Source organism: Hylobates moloch, unplaced genomic scaffold (assembly GCF_009828535.3).
Source record: "Hylobates moloch isolate HMO894 unplaced genomic scaffold, HMol_V3 SCAFFOLD_3, whole genome shotgun sequence".
NCBI classification, from domain to species: Eukaryota; Metazoa; Chordata; class Mammalia; order Primates; family Hylobatidae; genus Hylobates; species Hylobates moloch.
Window position 1 is genome coordinate 7,385,376 of NW_026652278.1, and position 16,169 is coordinate 7,401,544.

The window sequence follows — 16,169 nt, forward strand, 5'->3', positions numbered from 1 at the left end:
TAATTTGGTAAACGTGTCATCCGTAGAGCCATTTAGACCATAAGGACCAGGATAGCACTGGTGTGCATTTGATGACACTGATTTAAAAATGCAATTAATAGACTACTCTTTTTTAAAAAAGTTCCTAAACTCTTTTAGAATTGTAAGTCCACAGGTTAGAAACCCTTACTGTCATAAAAGTTACAGCTATGACTTCTGGTTGACAGTTTTATCTTATTGTATATATTACACATTCTGGATGTTTATAAAGTCGTCAAGCAAATTTAAAATTTAATAACTTTGGAAGTCTGTATAATAGAAGCAAATGGAACATCAAATGAGAGCATAATTAGAGTTTTACATGGGATATAGTTTCAGTATCTAGGTTTGCCATAAATCTGGATTATTGACAAAATTTTATTAATTGCATTTATAAAACTCATGATAAATCCATTCAAGAAAGATGGTTTTCAGGAGTAAAGTATTATATTATTAAACTAGTATGTGATTAGCTTCACCCCAGCCAATAGTATATAAATTTTTCAGAGCATATCATATATTGGGTAAAATAAAAGAACATTGATAAGTTACTCAGTATTAAAGATCTATGAACTGTTCCATCTTATGATAATTACATTTCTTCTAAACTGTGTAAACTCCAGTTACTCGAATGTTCTCAAGTACAAGGACTTCACTTGATAAATGCGTGCAGGCCTTTTGTTGAGAACTAAGCAAAAAATGTCAATCCCTTGTTTTTGTTAGGAAAAAATGGAAACAGTGGGTACGTGTGGAGCACAGCACTATAAAGGAGTTAGTTTCTTTTCTCACTTTTGTTTCAGAGAGGACAATACATCTAATGCTTGATCTATCCATTTAAATCCCTTGCAAATCAATGGGCACAGCCCATAGGTCTCCTTCCGGCCACTTGGTTGTTATAGGTTGTTATAATGTCCATTTCTGACTTTCCGAGTGATGGAATTGTCAGGCCAGACAACTTACCTGGGCTGCTCAAGGGTCTCATCCACAACCCTGGTGGGATTGCAGGGAATTGTGGTTGAAACCACTGGTTTGACTTCATTTCCTGCCAGTACTCTCTAGATCAAAAAAGGTTCATTTTTGAAGAGTACAGATTGTATGCATCTATGTATATTTTTGATTAGGTAATTTCAAAGTCCTCCAGGGATCTTGATGCAGACCATTGCAATGAGATCCGCCTGGACACCCCTCTACAGAGCCCCAGTGTACTGCTGACTAGAGTGAGGTCCCCAGCCGGCCAGCCTATGTCACAACTGCTTTACCTTTCATGAGGGCACTTGTGTGCTACTGGCTTTTTCCAGGGACTCGTAGACCCAGTTGGTTCATAAACAGCAGAAGCTTTGCTTTCCTAACAGACGGAAGCAGGCAGGTGTGCAGTTCAGGAGCTGGGCCCTCTTGGTCTTTCTTGCTTTTTGCAGCCATTTAAGGTGTAATGTTTGCATTCAGTGAGTGCATACTCCATAAGACCCTGTCAAACAAATCCCATTCCCCTCTCCAGGAATGTAAGAATCGCTGCTGCAATGCCACCACCTGTACCCTGAAGCCGGACGCTGTGTGTGCACATGGGCTGTGCTGTGCAGACTGCCAGGTGAGTCACCGGAGCTGCAACTTGACCCCCAGGTCACCAACAGGATCAGGTGGTTCAGATCTGATGCAGGGCAAGCAGTGTGGCTGGAAGGTTTCCCAGCAGTCACCACAGCACACACCATCCCTCCTTCTCACACCAGTTGGTGTTACCCCCCTCTTATTGTTTAGCTTCCAGTCTTGGGGTGAAATACACACTTTGATTGCCAGTCACTTGTGTTTATTTATTTAGGGGCTGACAACTGATCAGACCGATAAACCCTAGTTCAACTTTAAATGCTCCATTTGTGCCGTCAGAGGCACATGGGGTCCTACTATGCTGACAAGAAGAGCAAGGCGAGAACAAGTCCCCATCCACTGTCACTCAGGTTCCCCCAGGTTCACCTTCTTGATCCCGCAGACGTCTGCCTGCTGGCTTGTCCCAGAAGTTTTGTATAAACAACTCAATCTTAATGTCCTCCCAAAAGAAGGTGCCACCAACCCTGCCCGCCAAGAATGGCAGTTTTATACTCTCGCCATTGCTGCTGGCTAGGACTGCGTTTCTTTTGGCAGTTCCATTGTCTCATTATTCAGAGCTGATATCTGACAGAGTAGAAGCCTGAGCTTTTGATTCAACCGTTCCAAGGGTAGAGTTGTATTTCGTTTTAATTAAGCAATTGATCCTGACATTCTGCTTATAGGAAACTCCCTTAGCTGCCCCACGTGAGCACGGTGATTTAGAACATTTTAATGTTCAGCTTTAAAATAGCCTTCATCCTCTTCCTAATGCTGATTAACTTCTGCGGAATGTTATAAGCAGCTGGCTCTCCCTGGCCTCCAGTAACTGGTGGAGGAAGGTGCCTGGAAGGGAGTTGGGGGAAGGAGGAAGCAAGTCTGAGCCTGTGCCCAGGGGATGCCCAAGTAAGGGGAGTGAGAACCACAGGGCAATGCCTGATTGTGGTTCACTTTTAGGTTATGACTTTTTAACAATTGCTTTCAACTTCCAGGTCTTCTAGAAGTTAGCAGAGGTCTTCCCTTTTTGCATTTGAGGACTATGCAGAGAACTAAGCCCAGGACTCTCGGGGGTCCCTAGCTGGGTAGCCTCAGACAGGCTACTCTGAGCCTTAATTTCTTCAACCACAAAAAGCTGAGCCATTGGTCAGATGGCTTCTAACATCCTTTACCTCTCCCTTGTTCTTCTCCTGTTCTTCCCATAAAGCGGAAAAGAGAGAGTTCCAGTCCTGTGATTTGATGACAAAGTAAAATTGCTATTGTGATTGTGCCCTTAAAGTTATTTTTATTAACTTGCCCACACATGCTAACACCATAAACGCAAATGTCCCCTTGAAACGTGTGATGGTGTTGACACCCAGAGACCTTTTTCTTAAGAATCAACCAGCCCAGCAGCCAACGCTCCCCTCCTTCTTTTTCCTCTGAGGTGCCAAGTGCCAGCAGCCAGCTTGTGTGTTCCTTGGAGAACCCTAATGTTGCATGACATTAAACAGAGGCTGCTCTTGGTTGTCCCACCCACTTTATAGTGGAACAGTGAACCCCAGAGCAAGAATCTGATGATTTAATGAGCTCTCTCTACATTAGAAGCGACTTCCTTTGAAATCCGCACCCCTTTATGTGGGACTCATGGCCTTGTCCACTCCAGCCCAGGAGTAATGTTGAGAGCTGCCTCTCCCTTTCCCCGGGTGCATGTGTCCTAAATGGCCTTCTCCTTCCAGCTGAAGCCTGCTGGAACAGCATGCAGGAACTCCAGCAACTCCTGTGACCTCCCGGAGTTCTGCACAGGGGCCAGCCCTCACTGCCCAGCCAATGTGTACCTGCACGACGGGCACTCATGTCAGGGTGTGGATGGCTACTGCTACAATGGCATCTGCCAGACTCACGAGCAGCAGTGTGTCGCACTCTGGGGATCAGGTACGTGGCCGCCACAAGCTCAGCATCACGAGAGGCACTGGCAGACCTGGGCGTGGGACTGGGGGCGTGTGCTCTGTTTTGGTGAGCCCCCACTCCTGGCGGGCGCTGTCCACACAGCATCCAGTGTGTTCAGTCGGGAGTGATTGACTCCCAGGGAGGGGCTAAGGCCACACTGGGCATGGGGTGCACAGAAATGGACGCTGCCTGGAGCCTGGCCTTAGGAAGCTCAGTGCAGTCCAACAGGAGATGCAGAAGCACCTACTGTGTGCCTCAGGGGATACAGGAGATGCAGGAGCACCTACTGTGTGCCCCAGGAGATACAGGAGATGCAGGAGCACCTACTGTGTGCCCGGGGGGATACAGGAGATGCAGGAGCACCTGTGTGCCCCGGGATATACAGGAGATGCAGGAGCACCTACTGTGTGCCCCGGGGGATGCAGGAGATGCAGGAGCACCTACTGTGTGCCCCGGGGGATGCAGGAGATGCAGAAGCACCTACTGTGTGCCCCGGGGGATGCAGGAGATGCAGGAGCACCTACTGTGTGCCCTGAGGGATGGCAGGGATGAATCCGCCATGACTCCTGCCCTCAGATAGCATAGCATGTAGTTGGACAGACAGAACTTTCCCACCACCACTGAGATTTTAGTAATGCCCCTTTGTACTCAAAAGAGGACCCCAACCAAGTGAGGGGTCCAGGGCTCCATGGGGAAGGCCCTGATCAGACTTGAAGCATGAGCGTGTCTGTAACCGGTTAAGGCCTGGGAGCAGCAGTGAGTGGCTCTCAAATGGGAAAGTGGGGTGGTCGAGTCAAACAAGAGGCCATCAGTTCACCATTTCACCAGTTCAGGCTGGGCAGTTGGCACAGTTTGTCTCTTCTGACCCTCCAACAAGCCCCTGAAGTGGGGACTGTGAAGTTTTACAGAAGATGATGCTCAAACTCTGAGACCAAATGTCATTTTCCCCAGGTCTCCGGGCTGGGATTTGAACCTGGGTCACTGTGACCCAATGCCCATGTGTTACTCCCACAATGCACAGTCACCCCGAAGAGGGAGGTCTTGCTCTAAATCTCCACCAAAGCTCCAGAATGAAGCAGAAGCTCAGATGCAAAAGGGAAGAATCCATTCCCTGCGTGTCTCTCCTCCATGCCTCACCTTCTGGGGTCAGAAATCCAAGGCCTCACTGGGCAGCCCTGGACTCCAAGGCCCCAACACCTCAGAACCATTTGAGATTCAATGCCTGTGTGCAGCTCCCAAGAGTCCAACCATGAAATCCATAAATGCAGACCGTACCATGTCCTGCAGTTCTTTCCCTTATTGTAATGTGCTTGAGTCCTTTGTCACTCCCTCCTCCTGCTAGCTGCAGAAATGACCTCAGCGCTGGCCAGAGACCCTCTGGCAAGGCTGCTGTGGTTGGCCAGGCCCAGGCTGAAAGCCAAGCAGAATCAGGCAGGATCTCTAGCGGGAGGGAAACCTGAGAGGACCTTTGTCAGACTTTTGTTGTGAGGCTTTGGTTTTAGGAGTGATGAGGGAAGTAAAGTGGAACATAAATTGATGACTAAACCTCGAAGCGTGGGTTTTCAATGGAATGTAAGAGCCACGACCAGGCATGGAAAACAAGATGGATGTCTCTTGGAGCTGGGTCCTGCTGGCAGGCCCATGTCCCCTGCCAGCCAGTGATGTCCTCTGTACTTGGAGCTTTCTGGGGGAGAAGAAAGGGCAGCCTGGTAGTAAGGAGGGACGAGCGCAGGCCTCCTTAGCTCGGCCTCTGAGGAGTTGTTCTGATGCTCCTCAGCACTCAGGGATGTGTGTGGGCAGGTGGGATGGGGAGGCCTGCAGTTCCTGGGCCCTTAGTGCTTCATCCTTGGACCCTGAGCAGCCCTCAGTCCTGGCATCATCACCTGCTGGGCCTTGGGGCCCCCTAGGCAAAGCAGGGGGCAGGAGCAGTGGGGGACACCCTGTTGCAATGACAAGGACTAAGCCAGCACTCGCTATACACACTGAAGTTTGGGCTTGACATGGTTTAGTGACTTCAGGCACCTTTTAGCCAAGTGAGGTCGCTTTGGGACTGCGGCTACTGCTGCAGGCCAGATCTTCATGGCTTCAGGCATCCCTAGTGCTGTCCCCGTCCCAGCCTTTCTCCAGCATCAGCAGTCTCCTTTTCCTGAGTTACAAGGGCTGTGATGAAGCTCCATTCCAAAAAGCACTTTGTGGCCAGAGCACACACAGCACTTGGAGCTTTGGGAGTGAAACGTGTTCCTTAATGCCCTGCCGTATTCGAACAGCTGGCCCCGTTTCCAGAGTGAGGTCAGATGGAATTCGACAGTGCTGTCTGAGCCACCCCCAGTGTGTGACTCAGCTGGCTGTGTGCCTCTGATTCATGGTGACCAAGGCTGGCATTTATTATCTCATCAAACTAGTCCTTCTGCAGCTGCCTGACCAGAGAGAGAACCAGACAGACAGGCAGACAGACTGACAACCTGACCCACAGACTGAGCTTTTCAAAAGCAAGAGCAATAGGAAGTCACCTGCTTGGGCTCTCGTCATCCCCACGATGGAGGGGGAGGCTGGAGGTCTCAGTACCCGGGTAGCCACATCCTCTTCCTAAGGAGAGGACTTCCCTGAGAGCTCCTGGCTTAGCTCTACTCTCTCCCACCCATTCTCTCCCTGGTAACCAGGAGGCCTTTGCTGGGGTGGTGGTGGCTGGTGGTGTGTGTGGCCACTGCACACAGCATGGAACATCCATGACATCAGGACTGTTGGTAACAAATGTAAAGTTTTGATGAAGAGGCTTTATCTTTCAGGAGATGACTCAGGGTTCCTGAAAGCCACAGCACAGAGACCAGGCTTGGGGAGCCACCTCGGGCTTGTGACTTCCTGGGTTTTGGTCTGTCCTGCCTGCCCCTCCTCAGTTCTTCAGATCATTACACAGACTTCCTCAGGAGAGCAGAGAGCAGGGAAGACAGCAACCCACTGTTGCGCTTGATGCCAGGGAGCTCTTGGAATGGGCCTTTGACCACCTCCTTCGGGAGTGCAGTGTGCTCCTTCCTCCCCTTGTCGGTGTTTCCATCTGGTTTCCAGTTTACAGGCGCTGTGTGTTTCCCATGGCGGCTGTAACAAATTAGCACAAACTTAATGGCTTACAAATGCTTCATCTTACAGTTCTGGAGGTCAGAAATCCTGAAACCAAGATACTGGCAAGGCAGCATCGCTTTGGGAGGCTCTGGGGAGCATCTGTTTCCTTGCCTTTCCCAACTTTTTTTTTTTTTAATTATTATTATACTTTAAGTTTTAGGGTACATGTGTACAATGTGCAGGTTTGTTATATATGTATCCATGTGCCATGTTGGTGTGCTGCACCCATTAACTCGTCATTTAGCATTAGGTATATCTCCTAATGCTGTCCCTACCCCCTCCCCCTACCCCACAACAGTCCCCGGAGTGTGATGTTCCCCTTCCTGTGTCCTTGAGTTCTCATTGTTCAATTCCCACCTATGAGTGAGAACATGCGGTGTTTGGTTTTTAGTCCTTGCGATAGTTTACTGAGAATGATGGTTTCCAGTTTCATCCATGTCCCTACAAAGGACATGAACTCATCATTTTTTATGGCTGCATAGTATTCCATGGTGTATATGTGCCACATTTTCTTAAGCCAGTCTATCATTGATGGACATTTGGGTTGGTTCCAAGTCTTTGCTATTGTGAATAGTGCCGCAATAGACATACGTGTGCATGTGTCTTTATAGCAGCATGATTTATAGTCCTTTGGGTATATACCCAGTAATGGGATTGCTGGGTCAAATGGTATTTCTAGTTCTAGATCCCTGAGGAATTGCCACACTGACTTCCACAATGGTTAAACTAGTTTAGAGTCCCACCAACAGTGTAAAAGTGTTCTTATTTCTCCACATCCTCTCCAGCACCTGTTGTTTCCTGACTTTTTAATGATCGCCATTCTAACAGGTGTGAGATGGTATCTCATTGTGGTTTTGATTTGCATTTCTCTGATGGCCAGTGATGATGAGCATTTTTTCATGTGTTTTTTGGCTGCATAAATGTCTTCTTTTGAGAAGTGTCTGTTCATGTCCTCTGCCCACTTTTTGATGGGGTTGTTTGTTTTTTTCTTGTAAATTTGTTTGAGTTCATTATAGATTCTGGATATTAGCCCTTTGTCAGATGAGTAGGTTACAAAAATTTTCTCCCATTTTGTAGGTTGCCTGTTCACTCTGATGGTAGTTTCTTTTGCTGTGCAGAAGCTCTTTAGTTTAATTAGATCCCATTTGTCAATTTTGGCTTTTGTTGCCATTGCTTTTGGTGTTTTAGACATGAAGTCCTTGCCCATGCCTATGTCCTGAATGGTATTGCCTAGGTTTTCTTCTAGGGTTTTTATGGTTTTAGGTCTAACATGTAAGTCTTTAATCCATCTTGAATTAATTTTTGTATGAGGTGTAAGAAAGGGATCCAGTTTCAGCCTTCTACATATGGCTAGCCAGTTTTCCCAGCACCATTTATTAAATAGGGAATCCTTTTCCCATTGCTTGTTTTTGTCAGGTTTATCAAAGATCAGATAGTTGTAGATATGTGGCATTATTTCTGAGGGCTCTGTTCTGATCCATTGATCTATGTCTCTGTTGTGGTACCAGTACCATGCTGTTTTGGTTACTGTAGCCTTGTAGTATAGTTTGAAGTCAGGTAGCGTGATGCCTCCAGCTTTGTTCTTTTGGCTTAAGATTGACTTGGCAATGCGGGCTCTTTTTTGGTTCCATATGAACTTTAAAGTAGTTTTTTCCAATTCTGTGAAGAAAGTCACAGAAGCTTGATGGGGATGGCATTGAATCTATAAATTACCTTGGGCAGTATGGCCATTTTCATGGTATTGATTCTTCCAACCCATGAGCATGGAATGTTCTTCCATTTGTTTGTATCCTCTTTTATTTCATTGAGCAGTGGTTTGTGCCACTTGCATTCCTTGGCTCATGGCTCCTTCCTCCGTCTTCAAGGCCAATAGCACAGCATCTGCAAGTCTCTGTCCCTCTCCGACTTCTGCTTCTGTAGTCACATCCCTTTCTCTGACACTGACTCTCCCGCCTTCCTCTTATAAGGACCCTTGTGATTCTCTCAGGCTCACCCAGATTGTCCAGCGTGATCTCCCCACCTCAAGATCCTAAAAGTAATCACATCTTCAAAGTCCCTTTTGCCATGTCAGATAACATGTGCGTAGATTTTAGATAAGGATGTGGGCCTTTTGGGGGAGCCACAGGCATCGAACAGACCACTTACTAGCAAGGAACCTTCTGCAAATTGCTCAACCTTGTTATGCCTCATCTATAAAATGAGGATAGTGATCTACCTACCCCAAGGGTCTGTTATCCTCCAACATAGTCTATAATCTATTCCATGTAATATATGTGGTTCTATGCTAGATGCAGAGCTTCTAGTAAATCTAAACTCTATAAATAAGATGCAGCTGCACTCCCAGGAAGCTTAGACTAGTGAGCAAGATATTCAAATCCTTGGGGTCTGTAAAACGGGCTGTGAGAGGGTCATGGGCCAGATATGTTGGGGTGGAGGAAAGCAGCCAACTAGGAGGCTTTGAAACAAGGTTGCTGTGGAATAGTGGTTTGCCAGGGGTGGAAGAGGAGGGATATTTCCGGTATAGAGAATAGCACAGCTCAGGGCACACAGGGACAGTGGGGCCAACCAGGGCAAGTGCAGGTAGTTCTGTGTGTGTAGAGCTTGGGCTGTGCCTTGGAGAGCAGAGATCCTCAACTGCCACACCATTCTGTCATTTGTCAAGTATTTGTTGACGTCCTGCTGTATGTAAGATGCTGACTCAAGAGCCCCGACTCTGCCAGAGTGACACACTTCCCACAGTCCCTGTGCACTCCTGCCTGGATCTGGAGGGGAGTGCAGATGTGAATCCATCACAATATCCTCCCGGGAGGCATGGATCCCGGACGAATGCAGTCCTGGGAGCAGAGGTGGCTTCCTCGGCCAGGCCTCTGGCCAGCCAGATATACCACTGAGAACCTTTCAGTGCTTTGTTAATAGCGGTTGGTTGGAATTAGCTTTTCATGATTCAGAAAGGAAAACTTATTGTCAAGCTTGCATTTGCAATATTTCCCCACCCAGGAGCAAATGCTTCAGGATCTGGGTCACATATGCACTGGGGTCATCGTAGGCCTCCTAGGAAACTCAGAAACTCAGAACTCCAGGAGTCCTTGAGTCCTTGCCCCACCAGCCCTTGACATTTGCACCCCAGTGACCTTGCCCGAGTTGCTGAGTTGTCCAGAATTCTCCAGTTACATTCAGGATGTCCGTTACTCACCCTCCAGATCTGGCGACCCAAACACTGCCTGGATGAAGCCCGTCCTTCCAACTAATGATTCCCTTTTGAAATGGGCTTTTCTCAATCTGGCATTGTGTTTCAATAAAACAATCCTGCTTCCAAATCTTTCTACAAATAAAACAATCGAAAATTCAAAACACATGCCTGCAACTTCTAACTGGCAAAGCAATATACTTTGAGAATGCCTTTTGGGTTTTTTGTTCATTTATTTGTTGTTCTAATTGTTTTTGTTGTTGATAACGTACGTTCTCGTTGGCTAAGAGTATAATTTTTTTCTCACTGATTTTTGTCCTTCAAATCTGGTATCTCAAGACTTCCTATGTTGATTTCAAACACACAAATGTTATTCACAGTTCAAACTGTGTGGTTGGCGTTTAGCTGTCTTTGCCCAGTTTAGTCTTAATATCTACAAAGATTTTCTGTCAATATGACATGGCCTTTACGCCTTCTGAAATATAGCTGGATATTTTTATTTAGGTAGCAAATTTACTTTTACCGATGTTTCTTGTGAGAACCACTAGCATGGTTACTGAAAATATTCCTTGGCAATTAATCTTACAGATAACTACACATCTATAGTCACAAACAATTGGCATCAGAGAATTCCTGAAATGTGTTAGTTTTTTCTGTTTTATCACTCACCAGAATCTAATGTTGTTTGACTTCTGCAGTGTGAGCTGACCAGACCATTTTTAATGGGCTGGTGAATACTCAGTGTTTATTTGCAAATCTGGTTTACATGAGCTTGGTTTATTGTGACCCACTTGGGGCAGTACATTTATGAATCACCTACATCTCCTGTGGCCACAGATAGGAAAAAAAGAGATTTTTTTGCCAGAAGTCGTATTGTTTAGAAGTCAGGAAAGTCTCCCTTTTGTCCCATCAAGTGAGAAAGAAATGATAAAATTTGTTCATTTGGACTTCATTTTCTGATGAATACAAAGGTCTGTCTGAAGAAGAGAGGTGGGAAGAACAATACAGTCTCCAGTTGTTTGTAAAAATGCCTTTGTCTGTGGATGTTAGTGGCAGGGGTTAGGGAAATCAGTGACAGAGGGAAGGAGGAGCCGATTTGACTGAACTGGAGAAGTACGTTTGCATCATGGAGTCATTTTTTAGGTAAGATTAGATTGAGTAAATTGTGGGCTTAATTCAAGATGCCATCATTTCTCTTTCAAAAAACACATAATGACTTTGGGAACTTCCAAACTACAATTACAAATGTAAGTTGTAGCACTCTGAAGATAAAACTGGTAATTAAAATCCATCACTTTCTACATCATTATAAAATATAGTATGGTGTCAAAATTCCCTCTGAAAGGCTAAATTTTATCTTTTGATAATGGCAAAATAGCTAAGTGTTCCATTACTAAGGACTCAAAGGCTCTAAATTGATGTAATATGGTTGTGACGAGAAAACCGTTGTCATTCTTCCTAAGAGATGTGAAATCTCTTGTCTTATGAAGACAGACATTTTTTAATGCAGCAACTTTGAACCAAATCTGTGCCTTTGTAACATCTTACAAGTGGATAGAAGTCACTTGCACTTGTTAAATTATTGACCACTCTGTCTCTAAGATAAATGCCAGACGGCAGCTAACGCACAAAAGCCACGGGAAGCACTCTGTTGGCCCCTCCTCCGCTATCCTGACCGGGATTAGCAGGTTCTGGACAGGCAGGGCGTGCAGAAAGTTGTCTGCGGGCTCCGTGCCTTTGAGCTTCTTTCCTTTAATGATGTTTTCTTTTAATGCTGGAGCCGCATCTGCTCCCAAGGCCAGCACTCAGCCCCCTTCAGTTTCCCTGCTTATAAGTTTTCTTCCTTAACTTTGAAGGAATAACAATTTACCTTTCCAGGAAGTAAAACGTCTGTCTTTTTATGACCTTACATAAGATCCCACAGTAATACTTCATTTGATGTCAATGAATAAGTGGAAATCCAGAGTCATAGAAAAGATAAACCAGCAGACAGTGTTCATTTACCCAGGCTGCTGCGTTTGCAGAACCACAGTTGACTTCCTCCGGGAAGGGCATTGGAGACATGATGTGCTTTCCCCAAACGGCTTTTCACTCATTCGTTCTTGGAACACATCTGCTATGCACTGGCCTGAGGCACCATCCCTGCCCACAGGCAGGAGCCCTGGGGCCTCGCAGGAGGCAAAAGCAAGTGTGGTAAATACAAGAGGAAGACAACCTTGGGAGGAAGGAAAGGAGGGCCAATCCCAGCCTCCATGACAAAGCTGAGGGCAGAGGAGAGCCCTGAAGGACACAGGAGCCCTGGACCCTGATCCAGCTGGCTCAGGCATCAAGTTCCAAGGAAGACACTGACTCCCCTGGCTTCGGTCGTGTGCCCAGCATTGACCCGCTCATATAACCTGTGGGATGGACCTCTCTGATTCAATCTTATGTGCATACTTCTGCCATTAGATAGGAAAGTTAGCTCCAATTAACCATATAAAATGGATTTCCTACAGGGAAAATGTTCTTGTTTCTAGAAGAAGGGATATGGGAGAGGTGTTCAACAAAACAATAACCCTGTGTCTCCTACCCCACAATCCGTTTTCATAAAGTGCTGTTGCTGCTCCAAGCTCCCAGAACAACCTCCTACCACACAGGTAGATTCTACCCTGGAGGGGTGTGGCCAGTGTGTGGTTCTGGAAGGAGTTGTGCTGAATCACTCTTGTGACCACTAGCTGGCAGCTCCCTGGCCCCAGGAAGTGGCCCAGAGCCCGCCATGGTACCATCCTACAAGCTAACATTGGAGTTCGGGACAGCAGGGGCATGTTGCAAACAGGACCAAGTTTCAGCCACTGCGTCCTTAGAAGTTTGGTTCATTTGAAACCCCTTAGCCTTTAAACATCCGTGTTCCTCATGGGAGATTTCTCATTACAGCCTGGAGACTCCAGGGTAAGGCACCCTAGCCAACTGGATAAGAGTAAGCATTGTAAACAGGGCTCTGCTCCATCTTCCTCCCACCTTCCTGCAACCCTCACCACCACTACCAAATTAAAGCAGCAGCAGTTTCAGAGGGCTGATAAAAGGACGCAAAAGATCGTATCTATTGGGGCTACCCGTGAGTTATCATAGCCACTTTTCCTCATTCTCCAGAGAAGAGAATGAACAAAGTAGATGACAGGGGCTGGCGTATGCATTTGGGCCTTTGATTCCATGGAGAAATGCATCTGTCCTATCCCCGTGTTTACATGGCTGATGAAATCATGGCCTGCCGCTCCCGCAAATGCTCCTTTTCTTTGCCATGTGGCAGTGAGCCGTATGGTTGCTGTGCCTCAGGGACATCACGTCCTGGCCATATTTCAGTGGGAAAGCATGACATGGCATCTCTCACTCCCTCATGTTTTGGGTGAAAGCTCAAATGAATGAAACTCTTAGAAGGTGACCGTTATTGCCTTCCTGGAGGTAGACAGAAAGTTAACCTTTAGAACCTCGCATCGTTCAAGCCACTGGATGAATTAATAGCAGAGTGGAGTCAGTTTTACTGGCCAAACTTCACTGAGATTTATTTCTTGAGGAACTGCTCCCTCAGAGGTTTCCAAGTCATTCTACTCCCAATTTCTTTCCCTGAATCAGTATAGATGCAACAAAAAGCATACAAATACCCGCTGCCTGCCTCCACTGTCCCAGTTTTAAAGGGAAATCTCACTGCGCATGCTCAGGTACAGGGGGTAGGCTGTGACCCAGGTCAGTTCAGCACCTGAGACATGAGCATGAGGCAGCTGGCGTCCTCATCTGTCAGGAGACTTTTTGGAAAAAGATTTGGTGAAGATGAAGTTGACTCCACGAGCAGCTGGATTACAGGAGAATATGTTGGTGGTTCCGAAGAGGAAAGGATGGCAGGGCCAGGAGTCTGTAGCCAAGTAGGGGGTTTCCAAGAGGAAGGCAGCACAGGATCATGGCTGGATCATGGGTTTTGGCTTTAAACCCATGAGACAAACCCAACTTTGCCATTTACATTGTGATCTTCGGCAAGTTGCTAAAACGCTGAGTCTAAGTGAACATCTCTGAAATGGGGAGAATGTAGACCTTACGGGGTGGCTATAAGGATCAAAGATGATACTGCATGCTGTATCCAGCACCATACTTTAATTACAAATGGCCTGCTGCTGATCTAAAATGTGTCGTTCATTTAAAGTGTGTGTGTTTGTTTGTTAAGAGTAAGGAGAGTAATGACAGGAAAATGATCTTTGTTCTAGGGTTGAGTGGCATAGAGAAGTCAGACTCAAGGGTCTTTGCCCAGGGTTGCCTGCTGCCTCTTTCAACATGGCACTGGGTGCTGACTCGGGGAGTCTGGAGGCCCAGCCCAGGGCAGGCCAGGAGGGTTCCCAGAACCAGCTGGGATTTGGGGGCTGTGGGGAACCACACTCATTGAAAGGAGTAAGGGGATGGGTGCAGGGAAGTTGAAATCCTTGTGCTGGATGATAGTTCTGATTTATATGCAAAGGATGTGCAAAAACTATTAGGGTTTCAGATGAAATTCTCTTCTTTCCTTCTCATTTCCTGAGGCATCTGGTTAGCCCACAATCTCCACTAGCTACCCTTAAAGTGTAAGGCCCTGAAGACCATGAAGTGTGAGGGAGATGGATGTAAAGCCCCTACTGACGTGATCGTGAATCATTACAGGTGTGGTAAGTGATGCGAGCAGGGGCTGGTACAAGGAACTCTCTTCTCCCCACACACACCCCCAGCCCTAAAGTCCAGAAGCCATGCCTTCCCCACAGCCCAAGGTGGTCCTCATTATCACTTGGGTTTCCTAGGGGCCTGCCACATGCCAGGAGTTCTACACACTGACTCAGCTCCACAGCACCTTTGAGTCAGGTCCTTGTCCCCATTTTACAGATGAGGGGACAGAGCCTCAAGAGCTTGTACAACAAGGCCTTTTGGACACTGAATGCCAGATCAGCCCGAGTTCCAAGTCTTTGTTCTTCCAACTCTGAAGCATGGTTACTGAGTATATCAATCAGACAGGAGGGGGCGTTCTAAAAAGGCTGAAGACTGATAGGCATTAGGTATTTTTCTTAGACCCCATACATGCCCAGCTATAAAACAAGGCTTCCCCCTGAAAGTACCCAGCAAAAAGAATCACTGACCACTGACCTGTCACTCTCTCAGCCACACCTTTTGGATATCACAGAGCAGGTGGGAAGGCGCTTTGGCACTCATCATCCTGCATCCATGCAGGTTCATCAAGGCTGCCTGACAAAATCAGGTTTAAAAAAAGGCAGGTGCATCTATCACATGCTTAAATATTATTTTTCGGCTGTGACTTCATCCCATTTTGGTTATTCTGGTAAAAGCTTTTAAGGGTTCACTTTGATAAGCAATAGAGTGGGTGGTTCAGTTGTGGAGGTTATGAATATATACCCACTGGGCCAATAGAGAAAGTGCTCACTTTCTCTATTAAAAAGTGTTGGAAGAGTGGGTACTTGAACCTAGAAACAAGATTTCCAGTGATAACAGAAGAAAAAATGTCAGCATCCTGAGAAAGCTGGAAGTGCAGGGAATGTGCCACGGAAAACAAGAAGACTGAGACCAGGCCGGGTGTGGTGGCTCACGCCTGTAATCCCAGCACTTTGGGAGGCTGAGGTGAGTGAATCACCTGGGGTCAGGAGTTCAAGACCACCCTGGCCAACATGGTGAAACCCCATCTCTACTAAAAATACAAAATATTAGCCAGTCGTCATGGTGGGCATCTGTAATTTCAGCTAAATGAGAGGCCGAGGCAGGAGAATAGCTTGAACCCGGGAGGCAGAGGTTGCAGTGAGCCAAGATCTCACCATTGCACTTGAGCCTGGGCAACAAGAGTGAAACTGTATCTCAAAAAATATATATATATATAAAAAGACTGAGACCAAAGGAAACGTCATCTCAGTAAAATTGTTCCACGGTGTGGGAGAGTTGTTTTTTTTTTTTTAAGACAATCTGAATTAAAATGTGATTCTTTTAACTGTTTCTCGTTAAGTTAATTGACAGCATATTATAAGATGATGCTTGACTGTGTCATCTGTGTTGGCAAAAATTCACATATTCGAATTGGCCATAAGCCTTTCTGAGGGTTTGTCTTTTGGGAGAATGGCAGCGCTCCTGAAATGCCAGGTGGCCTTCTGCTGGGGCGTGTACCATGCTTCTGCGTTATTGGTAAACAAGGCATTGCATCTTACACACACCTGGTTTTCTGAGCCGTGCTGCTCCACCAGCATTTGGGGCATTAAAATCATAAGCACACCCTGTATTAGTCTGTTCTCACACTGCTATAAATAAATAAAAACCTGAGACTGGGTAATTTATAAAGAAAAGAGGTTTAATTGGT

The 16,169-nt window shown here is 46.4% G+C and overlaps 1 protein-coding gene across 1 annotated transcript in view; it reads left to right on the plus strand.

Moving 5' to 3' along the window:
* The window catches only part of ADAM12 (ADAM metallopeptidase domain 12), a 367,967-nt gene that overhangs the window by 316,357 nt on the left and 35,441 nt on the right, over positions 1-16,169 (plus strand). Inside the window, exons 13-14 of the mRNA XM_032175291.2 lie at positions 1,514-1,603; positions 3,309-3,504. Coding sequence (XP_032031182.1) covers positions 1,514-1,603; positions 3,309-3,504 — 286 coding nt within the window. The remainder of the gene's footprint in view (positions 1-1,513; positions 1,604-3,308; positions 3,505-16,169) is intronic.